General features: G+C 46.5%; 1 protein-coding gene across 1 annotated transcript in view; it reads left to right on the forward strand.

The window, feature by feature from the left end:
- The window catches only part of LOC144784158 (A-kinase anchor protein 9-like), a 574,985-nt gene that overhangs the window by 141,689 nt on the left and 405,428 nt on the right, over positions 1–27,868 (forward strand). The window contains exon 2 of the mRNA XM_078662830.1: positions 26,291–26,545. Within this exon, the coding sequence (XP_078518956.1) occupies positions 26,291–26,545 (255 nt within the window). The remainder of the gene's footprint in view (positions 1–26,290; positions 26,546–27,868) is intronic.

Genomic DNA, 27,868 nt, shown 5'->3' on the forward strand with positions numbered 1-27,868 from the left:
GGCCAGCGCATGACGGCTTCAATTCCTCTTCTTTCATGTGGAGCATGAACCAAGCACTGATTGCTTAATCTTGATTAGTGCCCTTCTGCTCACACAGTGCGTGAGGTACCCCTGTAATCCTTGCCTGTGTGGCTTTTTTTTGCCCCCTCCCCTTGCCCGTGTGGCTTTTTCCACTCCTTCCCACCCACCCCTTGCCTGTGTGGCTTTTTTCCCCTGATATACACCTACCCACCCCTTGCCCATGTGGCTTTTTTCCCATATTGCCAACCACCCTTTGCGCGTGCGTTTTTACCCTTCCATCCACCGACCCCTTGCGGTCTGTGGCTTTTTTCCTCAATGCGCGCGTGGCTTTTGTCACCTCCCACCCATCCACCCCTTGTGCGTTTGGCTTTTTTTCCTTGCGCATGTGGCTTTTTTTTACCCTCGACCCCTTGCGCGTGTGGCTTTTTTCCCCTCCCACCCACCCACCCCTTGCGCGTGTGGCTTTTTTCCCCTCCCACCCACCCACCCCTTGTGCGTGTGGCTTTTTTCCCCTCCCACGCACCCACCCCTTACCCGTGTGGCCCTTTTCCCCTCCCACCCCTTACCCATGCGGCCTTTTTCCCCTTTGCCCCTGTGGCTTTTTCCCCACCCACCCACCCCGTGCCCGTATGGCTTTTTCCCCCCAATTGCCCGTATGGCTTTTTTCCCCTCCCACTCCCTTATCTATGTGGCTTTTTTCCCCTCCCACCAACCCACCCCTTACCCGTGTGGCTTTTTTCCCCTTTTCACCCGTGTGGCATTTTTCCCCTAGACCCCTACCTGTTTGGCTTTTTTGACCTTCTACCTACCCACCCCTACCCTTGCAGCTTTTTCCCCTACAACCCTCCCACTCCTTGCCCGCGTGGCTTTTTTGACCTCCCACCCACCCTGCCCTTGCATGTGTGACTTTTTTCGCCTACCACCAACCCACCCCTTGCCCCTGTGGCTTTTCCCCCTCCCTCCTACCCTCCACTTGCCCTGCGTCTTTTCCCCCTCCCTTCCACCCTCCACTTGCCCCTGTGGCTTTTCCCCTTCCCTACCACCCTCCACTTGCCCCTCTGGCTTTTTCCCCCTCCTTCCCACCCTCCACTTGCCCCTGTGGCTTTTACCCACTCCCTCCCACCCTCCACTTGCCCCTGTGGCTTTTTCCCTCCCTCCCATCCTCCACTTGCCCCTGTTGCTTTTTTCCCACCCTCCCTCCCACCCTCCACTTGCCCCAATGGCTTTTTCCCCTCCTTCCCACCTTCCACTTGCCCCTGTGGCTTTTTCCCCCTCCCTCCTACCCTCCACTTGCCCCTGTGGCTTTTTCCCCTCCCTCCTACCCTCCACTTGCCCATGGGAGTTTTTGCGCTCCATACCTCCCACCCTCCACTTTCCCGTGGGACTTTTTCCCCTCTCTCCCACCCACCCTCCACTTGTCTGTGGGGCTTTTTCTTCTCCCACCCGCCACTTGCCTGTGTGACTTTTTCCTCCTCCCTCCCACCCTCCACTTGCCCGTGTGACTTTTTTCCCCTCCCCCCGACCCCTTGCCCGTGTGGCTGTTTTCACCTCCCACCCACCCACCCCTTGCCCCTGTGGCTTTTTTGCCCTCTCTCACCCACCCACCCCCTGCCCGTGTGGATTTTTTCCCCAATTGCCCGTGGGGCTTTTTTCCCCTAATACCCACCCACCCCTTGCCTATGTGGCTTTTTTCCACTATTAGACTTGCTGCTTTTCCCCCTATTAACCACCCACCCACCCCTTGCTGCTTTTTTCCCCTCCCACCCACCCCTTGCTTGTGTGGCTTTTTCCCCTAATATCCACCCACCCACCCCTTGCCCGTGTGGCTTTTTTTCCCATATTGCCACCCTACCCTTGCCTGTGTGGCTTTTTTTCCCTTCCCACCCACCAAGCCCTTGCTTGTGTGGCTTTTTGTCCTCTTCCCCTCCCACCCACCCATTGCCCTTGTGGCTTTTTTCCCCAATTGCCTATGTGGCTTTTCTCCCATTTCACCCACCCACCCACCCCTTGCCCATGTGGCTTGTTTCCCCAATTGCCCGTGTGGCTTCCCCCCCCCCCCACCCCTTGCCCATGTGGCTTTTTTGAACCCCTTGCCTTTATGGCTTCTTTCCCCTCCCACCCATCCCTTGCCCGTTTAGCTTTTTTCCCCCGCGCCCACCCATTGTGGCTTTTTCCCCTCCGCCCACCCCTTGTGGCTTTTTGTCCCTATGCCTGTGTGGCTTTTTTCTCCCTCCCACCGTTAGATCTGGGGGTCTCTAGTTGGCAGAGGTAGATACCAATGTCCAAATAGGGACCCTTGCTTCTAGTCGGGGTAAGGGGGATACACTCTTTAGATAACCCCTGCTCACCCCCTTGGTAGCTTGGCACGAGCAGACAGGCTTATCAAAGGCAATGTGTAAAGTATTTGTACCAACACTCACAGTAACACATTGAAAACACCACAAATGGACTCCACACCAGTTTAGAAAAATAAAGTTATTTAATCTAAACTATACAAGACCAAAACGACATAAATCCAACATACACAGTTCAAGAATATGATTTTCAAAGAGTTCTAGGCTTTGATTGAAAATAATCCACAGTTGCATCACGTTTGGCCCAAAGTACCTGTAGATGAGACAAAAGTTCCAAGTGGAAGCTGCAGCGTTGAAAAACTAGCGATGCGTCACTCCTGAGACCCTGGTGAGGCGATGTGACAGCCCCGCTGGACGCAGCAGGCGTGTTACTACGAATCCGGTCTGTATGGGGAGGGAGGCGATATCGTGTATGAATTGCGGTGCGCTGGTTCGGTAGGAAGCGTCTCGCACAGGCACGATGCGATGATCTTCGGGTCGCCGACGATCTCAGGTGCGGCGGCGATGCTTGGCGCAGCGGCGATCTTCTCTCGCGGCCCGTCGATGCGATGGCTCTGTGACGATGTTTGTAGCGACGTGATGTGGTCCGCAAGAAAGCGGTGCGGCGATCTCACCCAGCAATGACAGGTGCTGCGCTGATCTCAATCTTCGCAGCGGGGGAATTTCCTCGCTCTGTCGGGGAAACACTCCGCAAGCGAGCGATGCGTGAAAATTGTCTTAGTTTCTCCTTGTCCAGCTTCCCAAAGAGCAGGCACAACTTCCAGAGGCCCCACAATTGGATCAAGCACTCTAGGAAGGGCAGAACTCACACAGCAGAGTTCAGGGGGAAGCTGGGGGTGAAGTCCTTTTGTTCCTGGGACTTCTTAACTGGAGGCCAGTTCTCCTCAGGCCCTTGGAGATCTCTTCAAGCAAGGTGACACAGCACGAAGCAAAGTCCTTCCCCTCTCCTTGGCAGCAAAGCAACTGCAGCCCCTGTCACTCACAAACCAAACGGTCAATTCACAAACAAGCCAAGGCACACAAAGGTTAGACAAGAGAACTGCCACTTTCTAAAAGTGCTGTTCTCGAACTCAGGATTTAAAAACCATTCTTCCTAAAAGATGTGTTATTAAATCCTGAGTTTAGTGATACCAGACTTTAATTTTCTATCTTGCTCCTATGGGAAGATATGCAGGTAAACAGTATTCTCAGCATTCCCCATTATAGCCTATGGGCAAGATTGCCCTCTCAATAGTGAAAAACGAAAATGGCTGTAATTCACTACCAGAGCATGTCACACACACCAGTACATGCTCTACCTTTTATATACACTGCACCCTGCACAGGGGGGTACCTAGGGCCTTCTATAGGGGTGTTCAATGTGTACAAAAAGGGAAGGGTTAGGCCTGGCCAGTGTGGACACTGGCCAGGCCAGCATGGCAGTTAGCAACTGCACCAAGGCACCGTGGTGGCAGTCCTGAGACACCATTTTAGGGATACTTATGTGGGTGGCACAATCAGTGCTGCAGGACCACTAGTAGCATTTGAATCACCAGCCCTGGCACACTTAGTGCACTTTACTAGGGACTTCTTGGTAATACAAATATGCCAATTCTGGACAACCAATCACAACAACAATTTACTTAGGGAGCACTTGCACTTTGACACTGATCAGCAGTGGCAAAGTGCCCAAAGCATCTAAACCAGCAAAAACAAAATCCAGCACAGCGTCAAAAATACAGGAGGTGCCTGTCATCGGCCCATTGAGGAACACACGGGGGAGCCCGCTGCCTTCCAGCTCCCGTCGGAGAGGCTGAACCCGAGCCGCCGGTAGCCGCTGACATCACCGGTCCCGGCGGCGGATTAAAGCACGACCCTTGATGTCCCGCCGCAACCGGGAGTGACGGAACCCCGACTGCATCCTCCGCAGAGGGACACACGCGCTCAGGGCGGGGGGGCCTCTCCTGCACTCCGACTTCCCAGTGGCACAGAGACGGCGACAAAGACCGAGGACTGATATCCCCACGGGGCCCAGCGGAGGCCTGACTCAGGGCCCTGTCGACCCCCCACGGCCCGCGGTGGTGAGCTTCCTCCTGTGTCCACATCTGAGGACAACACACGCGCCAGTCAAGGGGTGCATTACGGCCTCCCCCACCCCCCCCTGCTTCGCAGTGGCATAGCGGCGGTATTGGACCTTGGGACTGCTGTCCCCACCAGACCAGGCAGCGCCGTAGCGCACGCTCCACCACGACCCACATTCAACACAGAGGCCAGCACACACGCCGAGCGAGGGGGACCCCTAACCCCATGCTCCGCAGTGACACAGCAGCGGTGAAAGGTAACCTGGGACTGCAATCCCCGAGAGACGCCTGGCGACACATGAAGGGGCAGACTTTACCCCCCTACCAACCGACTTGAACCCCGATCTGCGGCACATCCCCCCCCCCCTTTTTTTTTTGGAACCACAATGGGCGGCAGAGGCAACCGAGGGACCCAGCAAAGCAAATTGGACAAATTCGCTTACACCAAAGACTTTCCACCGCTGCCGGAGCAAAAAAGGACCAGCGTTAAGGGTGCGGAGGGTGGTGCGGTTTCGGCCATAACCCTGGAAGACATTATGGCGGCCCTGACGCAGGTGCAGACCACGGTGGGCTCCATCTCCACGGACGTCACGCTCCTGCGGGCTGATCTACAGAAGATGTCGGCGAGAGTGTCAACAGTTGAACAGGTCACTACAACACTTACATCTGACACGGCGTCGCTCTTGAAGAGAGTGGCGCGATTGGAAGAGGACAATAAAATACTGGTAGACAAGATGGATGACCAGGAAGGGCGCTCCAGGCGCAATGATATCCGCCTTATTGGCCTGCCGGAATCGGAGGGGGGGCCTGCCATGGACCTCTATGTGGAGGACCTAATAAGGAATGTGCTGCAACCTAAAGGCCTCTCCAACTTCTTTTCGGTGGAGCGGGCGCACAGAGTCCCGGGGGGACGTCCTCGCTCAGGGGCGCGACCAAGACCTGTGGTGGCGCGCATATTCAACTTTAGGGATCGCGATGCCATCCTACAAACGGCGAGGGTCGCGCCGCCCATACGCATACAGAACTCGGAAGTTTTAATTTTTCCTGACTACACGACGTCGGTGGCGGCAAAACGGAGAAGTTTCATCGAGGTGAAGAAAACACTAAGATCTCGTGAGTTGCCGTACTCCATGCTCTTCTCGGCGCGCCTCAGGGTGGTAGCTGAGAAAAAAACTTGGTTCTTAGACACGCCGGAGGAGGCACACGACTGGCTCGAGGGATGGAGACCGGCGGAGGGCTCGGGCAAGCAGACCAGCAGGCGACGGCGACAAGAACAATCCGGCGAGCATGACATGATTGGGCTGGAGAAGAAGGCTGAGGCGGGCCCAATCGAGGACTCTGGTGACTGACTCCTGCTGCATTAAGGGAAGTGTCTGAACCTTTTTATTTTTCTTATTGTTGAGAACTATCGCAGAGGCGTTAGCCTAGTCCTTTTGGACACTCACCTCCTTGGTGTACTACTGAGACTTTAAAAGTGAACTGGGACACTAAAACTGTCGGGGGCTACTGGTCCCCCTTGTACTTTCACCCCCCCTCAAGCTCTTGTAAGCAACGTTGTCCTTTGACTGGGGTAGTAAGCACTCTGCTGAGTTGGGGTGGCGGGCAGTTTGGAGTCCGCGAGGCAGGGAGGCAGGGAGGGGGGAGGGAAGGGGGGGATGTTCTATGTTGTTAGTTTTGGTTTTAGTTGTAGCGATACACTTGACTACTCTGCTAGGCATGCTGTTGGGATTCGCAGAATCGATTACTTGTCTGCTGAACTCACAAATCCAGGATGATGGGGGCTGACACACTCTTGGCTCGGCGGGGAGGTGGAACTACTGTGACCCCGTCTCTGTCGATACTTTCCTGGAATGTCCGGGGCCTGGGGGACAAGGTCAAGAGGGGACTGGTCCTGAAACACATCAAGAGGGAGGGGGCTGCAGTGGTCCTCCTGCAGGAAACGCACCTCACTGGTACGGCAGTGAAAGCTATGGATCGCTGGGGTTTCCAGATGATGATACATTCTGAGTTTACCTCTGGATCAAGGGGAGTAGGCGTCCTAGTTAAGAAGCAGTTCCCCCTCCTTGTCCAGTCTGCCAGGTCGGATGCAGCAGGAAGATTTGCCGCTATACACGCACAGTGGGAGGGAAAACCCATCAACATCGTCTCAGTATACATTCCTCCTGCACTTCAGGCAGCAGCCCTAGCAGACCTTAGCACTTTCATACTAGGGCTCCCCGAGGGAGGTTTACTTCTGGGGGGAGATTTCAATTTGATAGCTAATAGCCTGCAGGACAGGGTTCCCCCGAAATCAGCCCCTGCTAGCGCAACACGCCTGGCAGGTTTCATGACTGCGATGGGACTGGAAGATCAATGGAGGAAGTACAACCCCCAGGGCCGACAATACACATACCACTCTGGCGTTCACAACACTCTCACCAGGCTCGATTATTTTCTTAGCTCACCGGGTGGGCCTGGTACTGTCTCCAGAATAGAGATAAGGCCACGAGGCATTTCAGACCACTCCCCGCTGCTACTTACCTATGCGCATCACCAACCCACACGGCGTCTGATTTATCCTATCCACGCGCCACATCTGCATAATTCTAAGGTCAAAAAGGAGTTAAGAGTGGGAACCAAACAATACTTCAGAGACAACACAGGTTCGGTGTCTTCAGCGGCCACTCTATGGGAGGCTTACAAAACAGTAATTCGGGGATGTGCGATAGTCTCCATCACAGCGCTTAAGCGGGAGGGGCGGGCAGAGCAGTTGGCCCTAGAGACAGCGGTGACGGAAGCTGAGGCGCGACATGCGGAAGATCCAAACCCCACTACAACACACGCTTTGCGAATAGCACAACAACATCACAAAGCACACCTCACGGAAAAGGTCCAATTGCAACTATCTGCCACGCGACACAGGGTTTACGAGATGGGGGACAAAGCAGGCAAATTACTGGCCTGGCTGGACAGACGAGATAGACGCGACAGGTGGATAGTACAACTGACGGTACAGGGCGATGTCCCCATTAGGGATCCTGGTTCAATAGTGCAGGCGTTGGCGACTCACTACCAAACGGTATACGCATCCACGTCCACTATCTCGGAAGACGAGGCATACACTTATATCAAAGATCTCAAAATGCCAGTGTTGACTGAGGAGGAGACGCGGGCCTTAGACGTAGACTTGACGACCGAGGAGATACAACTGGCGATTAAAGCCCTACAGACGGGCAAAGCGCTGGGACCCAACGGGATACCAGTAGACTTATATAAGCAACAGGCCGAAACACTCGCACCGCACCTGCTACATATGTTCAAGGATAGCCTAGAGGCTGGTGAACTCCCGCCAGATCAGAGAACGGCCACGATAGTGGCGATCCTCAAACCAGGGAAACCTGCGGACCAATGCACATCGTACCGCCCAATTTCCCTCATTAACGCGGAGGCAAAAATACTTGCGAAACTGTTGGCGCAGCGCCTCACGCCTTATCTGACCAAACTCATACATAAAGATCAATCCGGGTTTATGCCGGGCAGAAACACGGCCCTTAACCTGCGCAGAGTACACGGTGCACTTGCGCGGGCAAAATATCTGTTAGAGCCCGCTGTGATACTGTCCCTTGACGCCCATATGGCGTTCGACACTGTCCACTGGCCCTTTTTATTTGCGGTCTTACGTCACTTCGGTTTCGGCCAGAAGTTCTGCTCCTGGATCCGTCTGCTATATGCAAGACCGATGGCACATGTGGCGGCGAATGGCCATATCTCTGAGGACTTTCCCTTACATAGAGGCACGCGCCAGGGCTGTCCGCTCTCCCCGCTGCTGTTCGCCATGGTCCTGGAACCCTTGGCTGAATGGATAAGGTGGAAACCGACGATCAAGGGCATCCGCTGGACGGATGACTGGGAAGATAAAATTTCCCTATACGCCGACGATGTGCTTATATACCTCACTGCACCCAGGCGCTCGATTAACACGCTGATAGATGTTTTCACGGTCTACGGTCGGGCTTCCGGCTACTCGATCAACTGGTCCAAATCCACTATGCACATACTGCGAGGTCCTGCACCGAGCCTGCCGGACACCTGCCCGCTACGGATCTCGATCGACGGGTTTAAATACTTAGGGATACACGTTACAGCTGACCCTGCCTCCTTCCATAGGCAGAACCTACAGCCCCCCCTTGACCGACTCAAACGTGACATTCGTCACTGGGAATCGCTGCCGCTGACACTGCTGGGCAAGGCTGCCCTCTTCAAAATGATGGCCCTGCCCCGCTTTCTATACGCTCTAGAAAACACACCATATCCTGTCCCCCCCCCGCATACTTTAAAACCATCACAGCACAAGTCTCAGTGCTATTGTGGGGCTCTAAACCCGCCCGAATAGCGCAAGCCAAACTCACGCGTGGCTGGTACGACGGAGGCATAGCGCTCCCAGATGTGCTCCTGTACTACTGGGCGTCACAGCTGAAGATTGTTAATCAATGGCTTCATCTTCCCCAGTCTGAGCCGGCCCTGAAGGCGGACAGGGCGCAGTTGGGACTCTCCGGAATGCTGACTCCCCTGTACGATGCATCGCTAGTAGCGTCGAAAATCGGCCCACTGCGGCACACTCTCACCGTGTGGCACGCGGCGTTGCGCAGACTGAAATGGCGGGGAGTGCTAACGCAGCTCACCCCGTTATGGGACATAAAACAACTTGGACACCTGCGGCACTCCAAGGGCTTCGACCGTTGGGATGCACTTGGCATCTCCACCATTGGAGACCTGTGGCAGAGAGGGCACGTACTGCCTTTTGAAACACTGCAACAACGATATGAGCTGGCGCTGACTGAACACTTCAGATATTCACAGATACGTCATGCCTTGACAACGGTGTTCAAACCTGGTACAGATATCCCAGAGGCGTCCCCGCTAGAGGACAGACTGCTGACAGACTATATGCCTTCCAAAGCAACATCGCTAACCTACAGAAAACTTGTAAATAATCTACCTGACCCCCTAGAGGCCCTGTGGAAGAAATGGGTACATGACTGCGGCGACATGGATGACACAGAATGGCAGGAGGCGATTTCATCTCCAAAAGAAATAGGTATCCCCGCGCGTTTGCGCTTGGTACAACTCCGTATATTGCACAGATCATATTACACAAGGGATGCACTACACAAGATGAAAAGGATAGCACACCCTTACTGTCTGAGGGGATGCGGGGACATAGGGAGCTTCTACCACACAATATGGGAATGCCCCCAAATTGCGCAGTATTGGGCACAAGTGATGCGCACCATGTCACAATCGGAGGACCTATCCATACTCCCGGATCCCAAACGGTGCCTCCTGAACGTGTGGGAGCCCAATGATCTCACGCTATATGGGCAGAACTGGATGACAATAGGTATGATGGTGGCAAAGAGGAATATAGCACAAAGGTGGGGTGGGGGGTTACCGCCATCCATAGCGATCTGGAAACAAGACATGGACGCTGCAATGATTGCAGAACGGGCTGTGTACCGGAACAGAAGATGTCCTAAGAAGTGGAAGAGGGTATGGGGGGCATGGAATAAATATAGAGGGGACATTTGCGACCCACCTTCTGATGAAGATGACACTGGCTCTGATACCGAATAGTGCGGCTCCACCCGGGGTGTACTCCGCAACCCTTGATTTACCATGTATAGTGTTCAGCTCTTATGTTAATGATGTAATTACAAGGATTCTGATCCCAAACTTAAATGCATATCATATTTTATATTGCCGAGTGACATTGTATCGCACTGTTTTAAAAATGCTAATAAAAATGTTTAAAAAAAAAATAAAAAATACAGGAGGTAGAGGCAAAAAGTCTGGGGAAACCACGCCAAAGATGCCAGGTCTAACACCCACCCACTCGCCCCGCCCGTGTGGCTTTTTTCCCCTCCCACCCATCCACCCCCCCTTTGCCTGTGTGGGTTTTTCCCCTCCCACCTTCCCACCACTGGCGGCTTTTTTCACCTCCCACCCACCCCTTGCTCGTGTGGCTTTTTTCCCCTCCCACCCACCCCTTGCCCAGGTGGCTATTTTCCCCTCCCACCCACCCCTTGCCCAGGTGGCTATTTTCCCCTCGCACTTGCTCATGTGGCTTTTTTCCCCTCACACTTGCTTGTGTTGCTTTTTTCCCTTCCCAACTTACATGTTTGGTTTTTTTTCTCCTCCCAACCACCCACCAACCCCTTGACCATGAGGCTTTTTCCCCCAACCCTTTGCCCATGTGGCTTTTTTCCCCTCGCACTTGCGGCTTTTTTCCCCTCCCAACTTACCTGTATGTTTTTTCCCCCTCCCAACCACCCACCCACTCCTTGCCCATGTGGCTTTTTTCCCCTCCCTTGCGACTTTTTTCCCCTCCCTAAACCTGTTGCCTGTGTGACTATTCTCCCCTCCCTCCCACCCACCCCTTGCCCGTGTGGCTTCCCCCCCCCCACCTCCCTCCCTCCCACCAACCCACCCCTTGCGTGTGTGACTTTTTTCTCCTCCCACCCACCTCTTCCCTGTGTTGCTTTTTTCCCCTCCCACCCACCTGTGGCCCGTGCTGGGCCTTCCCTCTCACACCCACTCCTTGCCCGTGTTGCTTCATTATAATTCCCAGTTCTGTTCAACTGCAGAAGCAAGCATTGGCAAAGCCAAAATGTCAACTAAGACTTTCAAAGGTGAGACCGACCTGTTTTGTCAATCCTTGGTATTAACTGCAAGTTTTCACTGAGTGAATATATATCAGGTCTGCCAACTCTGTTGATGACTACATTCCATTAGCACATTTAACATTTTTGAAAAAGCGGGAAATGTTTTTGTTTGCTTTAAATAACTGAATATATATATATGCCTGCGAGATGAGAGCTTGCTGTCTGGGACAGTTTGACCTTCCTTCAAAGCAATGACAGCTTTCATGAACCGTTTTCTGGTTTTCAGTTTATATTTGCTATCTGTTTGAAACTTTGTTGTTTGAGCTTGGATGGTGTGCGGTTACTTTCAAACTAGTATTTCACACGGCTATAAACCCTGTCCTCATAACCGTGGAAATAAATCTCCCGAATCCATTTGGTATTCCTTCTTCTGTTAGTAACTTTTAGTAATTTAAACTGAGTTGTCCATTTGACTTAATTTAGTTGAGAGTCCGTGACCTGATACATGTCGTACTTCGTTTATTTCCTTATTAAGTTATATTTTGTTGTGCTCTATAAAGTTCCCCCATGCTTCCCTTATCTGTTTCAGAGTTATATTGAAGTGCTCGCTATGCACTTTGCGGTTTCCAGCTCAAGATTAAGGGCCGGATATACAAAGCATTTTCGAGGTCGCAAATGGTCCGTTTGTAAATGTACAAACACCAAATTGCGTTTCAGTAACTTATTACCAAATCGCAATTTGGGACCTAACAACAAATCGGCATTTGGAAGGGGCATGCTTAGGGCGCTCCTTCCAAATACCGAATCGTAATGGTATGTTTTATTACTTTGCGACCAAAAAGCAAAAAATATGAATATTTTAACGACACCTCAAAGGGGGTGGTAACCTGTTAGTAAATAGGAAGGGGACCTCTTCCCTTTTGTGAATGTTAAAAAATAGAAATTACATTACATTTTTTTTATTTAAACACATCGCGGTTTCCTTTATGGAAAGCTGGTTGCACTTAGAGTAAAAAAATTGCTTTATTTAAAAGCAATCACAGACATGGTGGTCTGCTGACTTCAGCAGGCTACCATACCTGTAACGCCTGGGATTCCTCGGGGGGGGGGGGGCAGAATGCTTCATTCTGTCTGCAGAATTGGTGGAATTTGGAGACTCTGCGTTACTCTTGTAACGTGGAGTTGCCGACAAATTCCGCCAATCGCTGCGTGGCTGAATTTTTTCCTGCAAGGCTCCAGAAATGTGACCTTGAGCGAAATTTGACATCCCCTAGTGCCATTTTCTAACTCAAGCGGTCACAGTCAAAGGCTGTTTCTGGAGTAGATTTGTTGCAGTTCTAGTACATTTTGTACTCAAGTGCTAGAAAAATCAACTTGAATGGCCGTGAGCACATGTGCACCACATGGTGCCATTTGCGTGGACTTTTCAGCGCTTCTCGCATTGCTGGCACTAAATTGCAGCGTGACATGCGTATTTCCACCCATTGGCAGAACTCTGCGGAATCTTCTTGAGTTTTGAAGTAACTGCAAGTTCCGCCTAGACCTAGATTCCTAGTGAGTCACAATTTGAGACATACTTCATTAAATTTCGAAGGTAGTTCTAATTGCAACCCTTTATGAATCTGTATTTTGCACAACTAGCTATTAGTACGTAGGTCGCTTTGCAAATGACCACGATTGTCGCAAAAATACTGGTCGCAAATTGCGACCTGTATTTTGCCATCAGTTGTAAGTATAACTGGCATAAAATGTATACTGCTCTTTATCTCTTTACTTTCATTGATGAGTTGGATGACGTGCTCTATATTAATCTAACGTGCACTGTTTCCCACAGCTCCAATTCTGAACTTGGATTGATTCCTACAGGAAATGGATAATGGATCTGAATACATTTTAGTGAAAGCATAGTCATTTTGTGTAGCCATCTGATTTTCGTAGACTTTATTACCTTGCGTACTGTCGTTATCCTTAACCCAGCTTGCATTGCTATATATTTGTCAACCCACAGCCAATCGCTCTTCTTAGAGTCATGTCCCATCTAAGTCAAAGGATCCTTCATTCCTTTCCAAGGTATTCTTCCTATTATAAATATCTGAAAAGTCAGCTCTCCTCACTTGGCTTTCGGTTCAGGCTGCATAGATTAGCAATATTATTTTTTGTGATTAATGTACATGCATATTCATTTCAAGAAATATATAGCATTTGTTTCTATGTACAGCCTGCTTGCTTTCCCTAATAATAAATGATGTTTGTGGCATTCTAATACCAAATTATTTTCAAGCGATAATTAAAATAACATACCTAGTGTGTATGTGGAATTGGTGACTTTGGTTGAATGATGTGTATTTTCCAGAAATGTAGTTTAGCCTCTGCATCCTGAAATACCTGTGGCACCGCATGTTTTTCTTTATGAAAGGTTAGATGGCATGCATGTCGGGCATTTAGATCAGGCAGAACATTTCCTAACTATGATTCATTAGATCTCCTATCTTTCACATCTTGCATTACAAAGATTTATTTCATAGAGGTCTTAGTATCTATATAAAAATGTAAATGATAAATGGCTATTCAAAAGTCACAAAAGAGCAGAAAAAATTAAAGGAAATGCATTTGTGTTATATTTCACTTTTATTCAGCGTGTGAAATACCCTAAAAGCGGACAACAAAAAACAGTCAAATGTTCAGTATTGTGAGTTGGAAAATAGTTGTTTAAAAAATATCTATACCTCTGGCTGTGTGCATAACTGCCAATAGGCCATGTCACGTGGAAACCCTTCAATCAATTTTTGTAATTTTAGTAAAAAAAAGACTGAATTCTCGAATTTGAATACTATTTTTACCATTCTAAGTATGAAGGTAAAATCCCACACAGCAAATTCTACTGGGCACATTCATCAGTTCTCTTGCAGCTTTGAATTTGCTTGTGTTCCTCTACCTAAGTTGTACATGTCTGTGGGTACACCTCTGTGTTTCTGTGCACATGCTTACCTTTGTCTGCATAAAAGAGGATGTTTGAAATATAGTTTCTACCCAGAATTGGCTCCCAATCCTTCTAAACAAATGACACACCAAAGAGAATGGCATTCTTTGTCACCCAAAATGTCAAGGATGATTAGTTAACATTTTCCGAATACTTTTTTGTAGTTAATATCTTTCACGTATTATTTAATTAAATACTAGAGGTCCAATAATATTAATACACATTTGGACTGTATGATCTAGTATTGTTAGACCGGACACAACTCATGGTCTCTTTAGCATCATCCTAGGTCCACCTGCTGCACATTGGCTTGAGCTCTATATTATACATCACTCAGTGCTTCTCTAAGGCACAAAAGCCATGGCTTACCTCACATACTATACTCTGTGCTTCTCTGACTCAAAACATCTCCGATCCCACAGGGAGATATGTTTAAGATGATCTGCCAGAGCTCAACTCGGATGCATATATATTGCTTCCCTAGTGTACATTACATCTCGGTCGATTCTGTCTATTTGTTTGTTGGTTTGTGTGCATTGGTGGGTTCCTGTATTTCTGTTGGACTTTATGAAAATATGTGCTCCTAAGGACTGCTAGACTTTGTTCCAGTAGGCATTCTCGGTCCTATACATTTAACTTTATACCTTTACTGTCTCAGTCAATTTTAGTTCTTTTCTGAAGTAGCTCTTAGAGAAAATCCCTCACTTGTTAAGACAGACCAGTGCTTCACTTACTTACCTTACACTAGGGTCTTGGGTTCCTTCTGTTGAGACACTGGCATGGTGATGCTCCTTGGAACAGATTGATCTGGAGTAGCGAAAAGCCCCCTGCACCCTGACGGAAGCAGCCGCAGCTCAGTCCATTATGAATCAGCAGAACATAGGCCAATGGTTCAAACTAGTTGACTTAATCTAAGACAACGGGTTCGAAAAGGATTTCCACACACAAATCTTTACATCTCATTATATCTAATAGGCTGTGAACCTGGCAGTCCTGCTGGGCTGTTTTAGTAGCTTAGAATCTAATTGGGGTTCCAACTGTGTTCAGTGATTATCATTGCTACTTTTGAATCGGTGGGCATGTTTTGCTACAAGGTAGGACCTTTTAATATTATTTCCTTTGGTAGCTAGCTGTTTGTGTTACGAAATCTCTGCTGTACAATATGTTGCAGTCCGGTATATGTTAATAGTTTTCATTTTATTGTTCTTTGTAGACCATGATTACATTGTCTAGTCATTGGTAGCGCTGTGGAAACGATGTGTTCAAGCCATTTTCATTGGCATGGAAGGTATGCTATTGTACCGTCAGTTTTTGAAAGAAACACGTATGATTAGCTACTCAAATCTTATAGCTCGTCTTTTAGGAGTGCATTGTCAGAAAAACGTTTAACGTTTTGTGCTCATATATTGAATTTGCTGTTGTGAAAAGTAGATTTGGATCTGGTTGGTTGTGTTTACCTGTGGCCTCTTTGTCATACGGAAATGAGTGTGTTTTTTAACAAATGTTTTTGTTTTAATATAAATTAAAATGTCTATGAGAATTAACATCATCGGAGCTTTAGAGACAACCCAGACTCAAAACTGTGCAGTATCATTCATCTGATTGGCATGTGTTGAACGCTCTGTAGTGCTAGTAAGTGCGTCAGCAGGCTCAGCACATGACATTGGTTGAAATGACTGCCCTCGCGTTATTTTGAGTTTACATTGTTTTACCGTTTTCAATTTGCTTGCAGATCAGTGCTCAGTGATGTAATGGTATCCGTGAGGTTTCCAAGAAACGGCGAATTTGCAAAAGGACCAGCTTGTATGTTCAAGTGCCAATATAAGGCCGCTCTTGCTCGTAGTGGTGTGCTAACGTGAAGACCGGTCTTTTTTTTAGATCTGGTGTTACCCAAAACTTTTTGATTTTACTAATCGTATATCTATAGTATAATTATTTGTAGTGGCTTTCAGCCAGCCCTGTTTATGCATTGGTCTGTTGTCATTCAGAAGTATCTCCTGCCCACCACATTGAGTGACAGCCAAATTTTATGCACATTGCTTACATCCGTCTAAAACTAAATTCTTTCTCTTCAGTGACAAAGCTCTTTCGAAGTGTGAATTTTTAATAATTTTCTTTAATTTAACACTAAATACCATCTGTTTATTTTGCCTGCACATCAGCTATCCAATAAGATGGGGATTTATTTTCCGTCTGCTTTTTTCAAGTGACGACTTAAAGTGGTTAAGCTACAGTCTAACATTATAGCTGCCTGTGATTTAAGTGCGTGGTAAGGTTGTGACTTATTTGATCTCTTTCACATAGAGCAATATTTTTTTTTTTTTAATGGAGCATCCGGAAGGCTTATTACTTAAAACAAGCAGTAACAAAGCCAATAGAAGTCGCCTATGCGAGATCTAGTGGCTTTATCAATGTGTTTTCAGTCATGTTGTACAGCAGCATAGGCAACACCTATTGGTTTAGCCAATGCTTGTTTTTGTCTGACAATATTTAGCGGATAGGGCTTGTAGTTGAATGCTATCCACTATAAAGATTTTCTTAAGAGTTCTAGCATACTCGAACTTTCAGTGGTTGACCACCTGTACCAGTCTGGCAAGTGCCAGACAGCCCTAAAGCTCCCTACAAGAAATGGGGCTCAACCCAACTTAGGGGAATAATGGTAGGGATACATAAAGATTGGGAACAGAACAATACCTTCATTCACCATCGATTAGGGCATTATAATTCAGTCTTGGACATGCGGACCCTTTTCATGATGTTTATTTTAATTAGTACACATTCATTAATGTTAACTGAAGAGCGCAGCCTTTTTCAGATGCTTCTGCAACACAAATTAATTATTCCTTTGATACATAATTCAAAGAAAACATTTTTACATCTTACAGCACATCATTTCTAATCAATAACAGACCTCACCAGAAACGTCACGTGCAGAATGCTCAATATAAAAAGAAGTAGAATGGTTTCAACTATCAAACCCAACTTTGTTAAGTGCACTTCCACTGGTTAGAATTTGAGATGTCGCCTTGTGTGGGTGTTATTAACTGTCCTATAGTTGAATGTTGAGGGCTCAGTCCCTTTTTAGGTCGAGCAGACCTACGCTCAATGCGTGAGCATTGAGGTGTCTGCTTCAGACCTAATGCTGCCCGTATGTCGTTTTGGGGACACCAATCTGGCACGCGCTTTCCCTTTGCAGTTTTTACCGCGTGAGCGTGCGTCTGAGCCGCGCTTGCGCAGACGAAGTCCCAGCCCCTCGCATGCAACACAGACACAGCCAGCCCCCACCCCTCTGCACGCATACACACGCCGGCGCCCTCCACCCTCCCCCCCCTGCCGCCCCCGCCGCCCCCTCTTCCCCCCCCACACCGCCCCCCTTACAATTAAGCCTTACTCACCGCATCGCCGCCACTCCGTCCTGTCTTCTGCAGCCATTGCGGGTCATCAACTCCGTGGGCGCGGGCTTCGCGGAAAACGGAAGTCCCGCCCCACGACAGGCGTGACGCTCCCGAACTTCCGTTTTCGGGCTGCGCACGCTCGCAGCTTCTTTTTCCCTTTTTGTGTCTGTTCGCCCCAGCGCCCCCTTCCCTCCACCTTTGCCTACCCCCCACCAGGTGCCGGTTCAACCGCCCGTGATTCTCAACTGAGAACGGTAAGTCCAGGAGAGCTTTACGCGCTTCCATAGAACTGTTGACTTACTCCTGTAAAGTCTGATTCGAAACTTGCTAACTTGTATTGAAGTTATGATACTCTGTGCTCGCTGCTAAGGATTGTTTTGTAAAGTAAATGCCACATCCTTGTGTGATTTAGATTGAATAATGAATCATGGGAAGGCGAGACTCGCAGTTGTACTGTTTCTGTTCAGTTTGGGCTAGCACGATACTTTTGTTAGGCATTTTGTTTGGGATAAAAATGTGGACAGTACGATGTCTGAGATTGTTAATGCAGCTTGTGACGAATTTTCAGATAACCGGTTCTAATCCTACATGTCTTCAAACCCTTTTATGTTTGTAAATAGATTAAATCAGTGCCAAAGATTTGGGGGATAACATCGGTTCCGTTGTAACAAAATTTCGGATCTGGAGCGGTTATCCAGTTATTTATTTATAAGCGGAGATACACGCTCTGAGGTAGGTATTCCGAATATAATGCATAATGAGTCTGATGTATGTATTGTAGGAGGGCAGCGAAAGTCGTACAGGGTCTTCCATTTCTGACGTTCTAATTTTAATAACTGTAATAGCCCATGACCACTGTCAGCTGTACCGTGGCTGGGTGCAAAGGAATTAAAAATGAAAACTACAGCAGACCTGGAAAATAGTCTGCGTGGGACAAATAAGAGTTGAGACCTGGACCCAGAAGCTGAATCTGATTGCGTAGGTTGTGGTTTGTGGACGGCGAAGAAAAGCACAAACGAACTAGTTCTGTTGAATTGAAATGTTGCGGTCATTTTTTTGCTTTTATTCTTTAAGCTCAATGAAGACCGGTCATAGGCTGCAAGCGTATGAGAGAACGCTTTGTACATTTATGAACCGAAAGGGGAGAAATAAGCCAGCATGTTTAAACCTGCCGTGCGCATTAATCATTCAAAGTGCTCTTAATCTGAAAATCCAATATTTTTAAGTGACTGATCGTTCGTCCCGTATAACCACCCGGCTAATAAACCTTCTGCCAGTATATAATGGTGCCTCTATAACATTCTTACCTTGGAAAGTGGTGTACTCCTTTTGTTTGTATACCTGGTTCTTCACCAATTGTACCCAATGCTCCCCTGTCTGGAGTAATTTTGAAACGTTCACCGCGGTCTTTACTTTATTCTCATGGTTTGTAGTATAAGGACAGCGGCAACCATCACCTGCTTTCTAAGCATTGTCTGACAATGTCCTGGGGTGCTGCTTCTTCACTTGACACCATTGACTGTGAGTTAGGAAGCTACTATGAATACTCGTAGTCGCACTTTCAAAATGCAAGCCTTTTGGGTTTAGGATTGACATACTTGCTGCTAATCTACATTGCTCAGAGTCCTGGTCTTCCTTGTCAGAGGCCCATTTCCCCACCCTTCTCTCCCTTTCAGATTGTCACTAGCAGGACTTGGAAAAACTTGGAAACAGGGAACAGTGATGAGGTGAACTCGCTTTATTTGCTGTGGTTCTTCTGGTTGGTGGTTTCGTTTTATTGTGTAAAACTTTTCCTTGAGTAGGTGAATATGTCTGGTGCAGGGTGTTGATTTCATGTTGTAGGAGTGTGATTAGGACGAATGACTAAGAGGTAATAGAGCCCACCTTGGAGTCCGGGCTCATTAGAAAATTATTTTGCAGCTGTTAACTGCACTTGCTCTCTCTTTGTTTTGAATTTATGTAAATGTAAAAATATGGTGTTAAAAATATATTGGCTTTGGTACTCCAGCCAAGTTCTCACATTTGGCTGTCACTAAAGGAGGGCAAGCCACAGGAAGCTTGATTCCTGCTCGAACCAGATGCTTGGCTCCGGCTCAGTTCGGGATCCGCTTGGAACCTCAAGCCCAAAACTAGCCGAACTTTCACAGGAGGTGATGGGCTACATCTGTGAAGTATGTAATACGGAGAACCAAGTTCAAATTCCGCCCTGTGTTCAGCATCATGTGAATCACCGTATGTTTCCCTGTGCTGAGGGGGAAAAAAGTGCTGCGCTCTTATGTCCTTATGTAAGGTTTAATTTATGTATAATGACCAAAAATACAATTTGTATTCTTCCTGTCACCAAAGTTCTAATGTCATCATTCAAGAATTAAGGACATAGCATTAATATTTGACGCTTGAAAGCGATGACTATCTAGTAGCTGATGTGCCCAGTGTGAAATCGTAAAATCTGGTATCAACCCCAGCTTCCCTGTTTGACCAAATCGTATGATTTTAGGCAAAGACTTTTTTTCAATGAACCTCCTTTTTGTTAATTATCATATATGAGAGCGCCTTCAAGCACCTAAGATACGGATGAGCTAAATTTGCTATACAAAAATCTCTCATATTTAATAGCATGTAATGTTGCTCATTCTATAATAAGAGTCTAGGCCAGGGCTTAAAGTGGGCTGGGTCCCGCCGGTGCTGAGCACCGACAGTTCTAACAAGCAGGTGTTGAGACCGGTCCATATCGGGCTCTCCGTTTTTGCCATCACCTCCTGGTGAATTTTTTTTTAACTCTGCTGTAGTACCACCCTTCGCTGCCTTTGGGGTAAGTTTGTGAAGAACTTTAACGAGTCTTTTCGACCTCACCATTTCCGTACTGAAGGATTGTCATATTATATTCAGCGAAGTCATAGTTGCTTATGCAACTAACAACCATTGACAAAGCCAATAGTTTTGGCTTGCTGTGGGTGCAATGTTACTTGTTGTATTATCCTCAGTTGCTCGTAAAATAGCCCGATCAATATGAGTTTAGAGGCATTTAGGTTAGTTCTACGCTGTGTACCCTTTATACATGCATTCTTGCAGGACGTATAGAAAAGAATGTATAAATTATTTGCTGAGTCTTCCATGATTACTGTACAATCGCACCCTATACCACCTAGTCCCCCTTTTTCAGAGCTTCCAGCCAATGATGAAACCAGTATTGGGCAGTCACATGGTGACCAAGCCTTAACTTTTCATCCCCCATAAAAAACGCAGTTCAGCGTTTAGTTTTTTTTTGTTGTTGTTTTTTTTAGGCTAGTACAATGCTTTATAAAATTAAATTTGGGAACACCACAAATATCACATTGCTGGGCTAACTTACATTTATCAAATTGAGAACGATTGGAGTTTATTCTCTTGCTTAACGGGGGTGAGGGAGGTGCTCTTTCTATGGTCACCACATCACTCGGGGACACCACCACATCACTCGGGAACACCACCACATCACTCAGGGACACCACCACATCACACAGGGACACCACCACATCACTCAGGGGCACCACCACATCACTCAGGGGCACCACCACATCACTCAGGAACACCACCACATCACTCGGGAACACCACCTCATCACTCAGGGACACCACCACATCACTCGGGAACACCACCACATCACTCGGGGACACCACCACATCACTCGGGCACACCACCACATCACTCGGGGACACCACCACATCACTCGGGCGCACCACCACATCACTCGGGGACACCACCACATCACTCAGGGACACCACCACATCACTCAGGGGCACCACCACATCACTCAGGGGAACCACCACATCACTCAGGGGAACCACCACATCACTCAGGGACACAACCACATCACTCAGGAACACCAACACATCACTCAGGGGCACCACCACATCACTCAGGGACACCACCACATCACGCAGGGACACCACCACATCACTCAGGGACACCAGCACATCACTCGGGAACACCACCACATCACTCATGGGCACCACCACATCACCAACAAAGCATTGCCATAGCCAATAGGGTTCGCATTAGGAACGTGTAAGCTATTGGCTTTGTGAATAACAATGCTATTAATTTATATATTTTCAAAGCCAACACATGTTAAAGTAAATTGTCATTTACAATACCAATAGCTCACACTTTCCTAATGCGAGACCTATTGCATTGCAAATGCTTGTTTTTCTGTAGGTGACACCCAAACAAGTAATGAGTGACACTAAGCCATATCTATCTTTATCTATCTATCTATCTATCTTTATCTATCTATCTATCTATCTATCTATCTATCTATCTATCTATCTATCTATCTATCTATCTATCTATCTATCTATCTATCTATCTATCTATCTATCTATCTATCTATCTATCTATTTCAGAACATGCGCTGTCTAGGTGAGAACTAAAACACTAGTAAAACTGCCACATTACTGAATGTTTATTTTAATTCAGAATTTTTATTGAAAGCGTAACGCTGTTAACAGGGCATACTTGAGAATTGGTGGTACCCGGTGTGACAGTCCTCACTACTACCCTCCAACAGTGCTGCTCTCCCACATTTAATTTTTACATCTCTACTCGACCCTATGTAGGGCGTTAGACAACTTTACATCCCACACACATTATACAGATGCAATGAATCAAACAGATATGTAAATCAATATGTTTCACTCTGAGAGTCGGAAAAAAACAGCCCACGGTCTCGTCAGTACAGCAGCCTATGTTCTACTGTGTGCAATTCATTATTTAAACTAATGCTGCATATGTTTATAGTGCTCTCCGTCACAGCCTGGGCACTCCTAGCACTAATCCCTCACAGGAGGGCAAGTGCCCTCGATCTTCCCGGCCACGACCTGCACCCCACTTTTGCTGTCACAGATGAAAACAAGCCTCAGATGGTTCAAAACTGCTCAGCTCCTCTTAATACACATATTGACATGCAAAACTCACAGATCCTTATAACATGCATGCCATCATCATTGCCCCACATTGTCTGTAGGTCAAAACCAGTAGTCCTTAGTCTATAACGTCACCTTGTGGCAGCGCCCTGAGCGAAAGCCCTTTACCAGCCAGGGCCTAGCAACTCTCCTGCGGCTACTAGGCTACACCATGTTGCCAAGTGTTGTGGGCGACCCTCGTGCCTGCCCTGGAATGCAAGTGTCGTGTCCGACCTTTGCTGCCCCATAGCCTGCTTCCTGAGCCCCTGCCATAAGGCATCCCAAGGGCACATGCTTGAGCGCCTCCACCTGTGGTGCAGGCCTGTGCTTCTTTGGGGGGAACCCCCATACCCTTTTACCTTGTTGCGCACCCAGGGGAGGGCACTATTTGGTTGCTTTAAACCTTGCCAGCCAGTCAGCGCCCAGCATTTTCCCAGGGTAAGCTGCTTGGTTACTGCCCCCAGTAGGCGATTGTCACCGGCCCCTTACTGGTCCGGCTGCGCCTCCCCGGCCCGCATACTATAAATACACGTCACTATTCCAAAGTACACCAGCCAGGATTCAGATCAGTGACCCTCCAGGTGGACACTTACGCATCTGAAGTGATCACATTAACCAACTGTGCATATCTACCAGACCAATGCATGTCCTACATTTAAGTTTTACTTGCATTAATTTTTCTTTTAAGGTAAATATATTATATGTTATACACAGGAATGGTAACAAAATTGTCATGGAATATTTAGTTGTTTTTAGCTTCGTGTGTGACCTTTTCCCCGTTCTTCTCAGGATCACGTTTCACCCATGTTCACAAGTCAGTAAACCGCAGGAGCCAAAATGGCAAAACAAACTGTAATAACAGAAGACATTTTTAAAGAAATCTGTGCAACATATTTCAGCAAGCCACAGAGATATATTTCCCAGATAAGAGCTGTGCTCACTGATAACATAGCACCGAGCAGGGGAGTCTGGCGAATGCCCCACCACCCACCGAATTGCAATCCCAGTGTCATGTCACTCCTTGCACCGTCATAAAGCCGGCGCTGGGCAGTCATGGGTAGGAAGCATCATGTTTTATTTTTTATTTTATTTTTGTGACCTAAGCATGCAGAGAACACAATTTAAAGATTAACTATCGCACCATCCTGCCAAAGCCAGACATACAGATTTTTGCCCGTGCCCGTTCTATCCCTATATGCAGGCAGGCATTTCAGTGTATCCTTTTGTGTGAGGTACAAGTAACCCTATACATCCTTAGGATAGTTCTGGAGCCAATATGTAAAACCCTTCAATTTGCTCTCCATTCTGTTGGGCATAAATCAGGTACACATATATTTTCTTTTATTAACAAAAATATACCAATTTAGAATTCCGAAGAAGTACATTGGCCACTCCAATCAGACATTAAATATTTTGAATGGAATAGTCCTCCTGTAATACAGGAACATATCAAGTTATGCCACAATCCCTGATCTTTCTTTTGATGACCAATATCAATGCAAGGCCCATGGGGAGAACCAGATAAACACACATTTCTGGAGTCTGTACAACATAACAAATACAACTGTAGGTGGCAGTTCTTCCTCCCCATTAACAGTTACATGGGTTTCCTTTTCATTTTTTATATGGCATTTCGAAATATTTGCCTCATATTAGGCTTCTCTATAATGGTAATTATTTAATTTCGTAAGGGATGGAGTCATAAACGTGCATTCTGTGAACTGCACCGAGCGACCCCTACCCATTTGTCTTTAGAGGGTTTTGTCCAGGTTATTCCCTGGTAATATTTTGAGGACAAAATTAGTCCAAATGGTGCATTTTACAACACACAAATTAGCAAAGAAGACCTAGATCGATAGGGCACTATTGATGTATTCTAATACTTTCATGGTGTGCCATGCCAGCCCGACTGTCTATAATGCCTTGGCCACATTAATTGCAGAAGTACACCTGATAATACCAAAACCTCCTCGACATACCAAAGATTGGACATACCAAAGATTGGTGACCATTTTTCCAGAGAAGGACATGGTCATGTTAAGGATTCCCACAGCACACTAAGAACAGCTCTATATGCAAGGGATGGCCTCCGTGAGCCTAAGAGTACCCATTATAAGCCAAGGGGTTTCCTTCGAGCTGCTCTCAGTGCTTTTACAGTTTATACAGATTACCTCTTTCAATTGAGCTCCTATGCACTGTCCGTTTCAAACTATTTAATCTATGGCCATTCCTATACTTGTATGCACACATTTTAATTTCTTACTGTTAACACCATCATAATTTAAACACTTTAACCTTGCTTTTCTTAAGCATTCCATGAGAGTGCATGCGTTTTACCATTCAGCATGCTCCTTTTCAGAACATTTTAAAAATGTAATTTGTCCTTCAAACTGCTCTTATGTATGGTTTCACTTTTATACAGTCGCCCTTCTGTGTTCTTTCCCTCCTCATCGCACTCTCTCTCGGTCAGTTCCTTCCCACTCCACGTGGTTGTCTGTATGCTTGCTTACTTGCACCATCAGTGTTGCTTCCATGTTACTTGACCCCGCGCACCCACGCGTTGTTTCCTCCCGCCCTCTGTGTCGCTTTTCTGCCCTCTGTGATGCTTTTCTGCCATCTGTGATTCCACCATCGGTGTTGCTTTCCCCTACCTGCATTCATTCCTTGCACTCGATCATGATACTTTTGCAGGTACATGCATGCACCTACAAAATGACACAAGCGTCCGCGTAGGCAGTTTGTTCCTGTTCATTAGCCATTCTGCACAGCATTAGCTTGGTCCCAAAAGCAAGACCTATTGGCTTTGCCAATGCTCATTAAGTGGTTCAGAGGCTGGTTCGTGATATGCTGATACCTGACCCAAGATTCCCTTGGCGTACTGCTAAACAAATAGATGCATTTATTTAATGACACGGACAAAGCAACTTTCTATAGATTGACCCAAGAAACGAAAAACAATCCCCCCAACATCCTCCATGTTCCCTCGCTCTTTTGCTTAGTCACGGCTATTGGTGCAAGGTAGTTCCATAATAAATGATGTGTGGATGTCCATGATATAACCCTCCGTAGTCCAGGTTTTTCCCAGTTCTCATTTCAGCAATGTTAGTTTGCACTCAGTGGGTTCGTCTCTGTAGGCAGCTGGTCTCTGTGGTTCCTTCAATTTGAATAACATGGCCGACCAAGCTCTCAAGTCATCCTCAAGTTTATTATCCCTGAATACATGTCTCATGCGGACCTTTTCCGTAACCGCCCACACAGAAACGTCTTTCAACCATGCCACAAATCTAGTGGGCTAAGCCACCCAATCGCAATACTGTGCTTTGCCAACACCATGCCAAGGAGGACAAACCTTTTCTCAATGTTTTCTTTGCATAAGACGGGAGCAGGCCCAGCAACACCTGATGGATCTCAAGTGGCACTTCCCATCCCGAGACCCTATTCAAATGATGCAATATTGCCTGCCAGTAAGGGGACAGAGAGGGGCAAGACCATACCATATGTATGAAGTCTGCTGTGGGGGCTCGCAGCGTGCGTGCAGCAGGCAGATTGGGTGGGATATATAGCATGCAAGGTTTATGGAGTAAGGTATGTTTGTTATATAAAGTGATATTGCAGTAGCTTGAATGGTGTATTGGAACAAACCAGCCTCACTGCCTTATGCACATCTATCCACTCCCCAGCTGTTAAGGGATCTCCCAGTATTTCCTATGATGTTTTTAATTTACACAGAAGTGTATCCTATTTTATGCCTCTTTAACTCTGATGCTAAATTTCGATAGGGTAACCGCAATACTCTATACTATAATCTGTTATTTGATTGAAAGTCATAAGAAAGCAACTACGTACAGTGAACAAATGTGTTATAACAAGATTTTTTTTTTCCATTTTATTATTAGCTTGCACAATTTAGGCAGCGAAAAGCCCAAGTCGATGGCCATAATATACCTAAGAAACAGAAAAAAAAGAAAAAAACAACTGGCTCCAAAGAATCGGATCTTTCAGAAGATGGACCAGATTTTAGCCAGATCCAGAGTGATGACTCCAATACACACAGTACTCAACGAGGTGCTGCCCCACCTAAGGAATACACTATTTTAAGGACCTTGCATTCTGGAGACACCTTCAAGCATGCTCAGACATATACCATTGAAGTAAGTTTTTGATTTGACTGAATGGAAAACGTAATGAAGAGATTTATTGTTGCTATGTGTACTGGTGCTCACTTATTTCTTTTTTAGTTTGTCAGCTAATCGCTCTTAAACAATCGATACAAAATGTGATAAAGACATACATTGTAATTAATACAGAAATTAAAAAATTTCATCATTGTGGACAGAATTTAACTTGGTCGGGCCCCCCCTCACGTTAAGCAAACCTGGTCACTATTTTGTTGAAGTTTCCATTAAAGCTAAAGACTCGGTGGTACAGTAGGCATTTAAATACGCAGATTGAATGAGCCAAATGGTCTTATTTTCTCTATATCAGTTGTAATCAAGCATTGCAGTTATTGAAATCTTTGCATAAACAATGTACGTCATCACCAAAATGTCGCTTTAGATAGCACATTGTATTAGAGTCCAATATAGCCGGTAACTAGATAGGTTTGCCATTAGTGTTTATAGTTAATAATTTCATTAACTTCTTTTTCAGTTTTATGGGGCTTATTTAACCATTTTTAAGGGTGGCACCAGACCTGTGGAGCTAGGTTAGTGTGTTTAAGAATTGATCCCATTCCGAATAAATAATCCAACCTTCGTTACTTTCCCTTAGAATCTTCATGGTATTATCAGCTTTATGACTGGGAAAGAGAAATACAGTTTATATCTTTAATTATTTAAGTAAATCATCGTAATCCGCTCAGTGATCTACCTCTGGCAGGAGCCAATGTGATATCACAATCCTGCTGTGAAAAATTATTACAGTAGTGTTGTGATGTTCGTTTCTTCCTCAAGTCACTTGTGATTTCACATATAGATTGTAATGAAGAAACTAGCCCTAAGTCTATATACGGTTATTACAGGATTTCACCTGCCCTTGTATAATCCATGAATTACCTTGTATCGCTGTTTTATTGATCCATAGATTTTGTAGAACTCAGTGACCTGTTTCTCGAACTCTTAGGAAAATGCAGTGTTTTGCTCCCTTAGACCATGCTTTACTAACCTTAGGAACAAAATATATATATATATATATATATATCCATAAATGTATCCTAACTTCAAAGATGCAGTCCACAGTAGATCTAGTAAAAGCAAAATACATTTTTAATTCAGAGTTCTTTGTTTGCCTTACGTGTTTCGGAACACAGCTCCTTGATCACAGGCTGCCAGGGTATGTTGTTGGTTAGCAAGGTTACCAGTAATTGGAAGTCTAACCCAACTAAATCTACTCTTTGTATGTTTTGTAATTATATGATTGTGGATGTTAATAATTTTTTATTTTTTTTGTCCAATGTGTACAAGGCTAAGGAGGGT

Source organism: Lissotriton helveticus, chromosome 10, assembly GCF_964261635.1.
Source record: "Lissotriton helveticus chromosome 10, aLisHel1.1, whole genome shotgun sequence".
NCBI classification, from domain to species: Eukaryota; Metazoa; Chordata; class Amphibia; order Caudata; family Salamandridae; genus Lissotriton; species Lissotriton helveticus.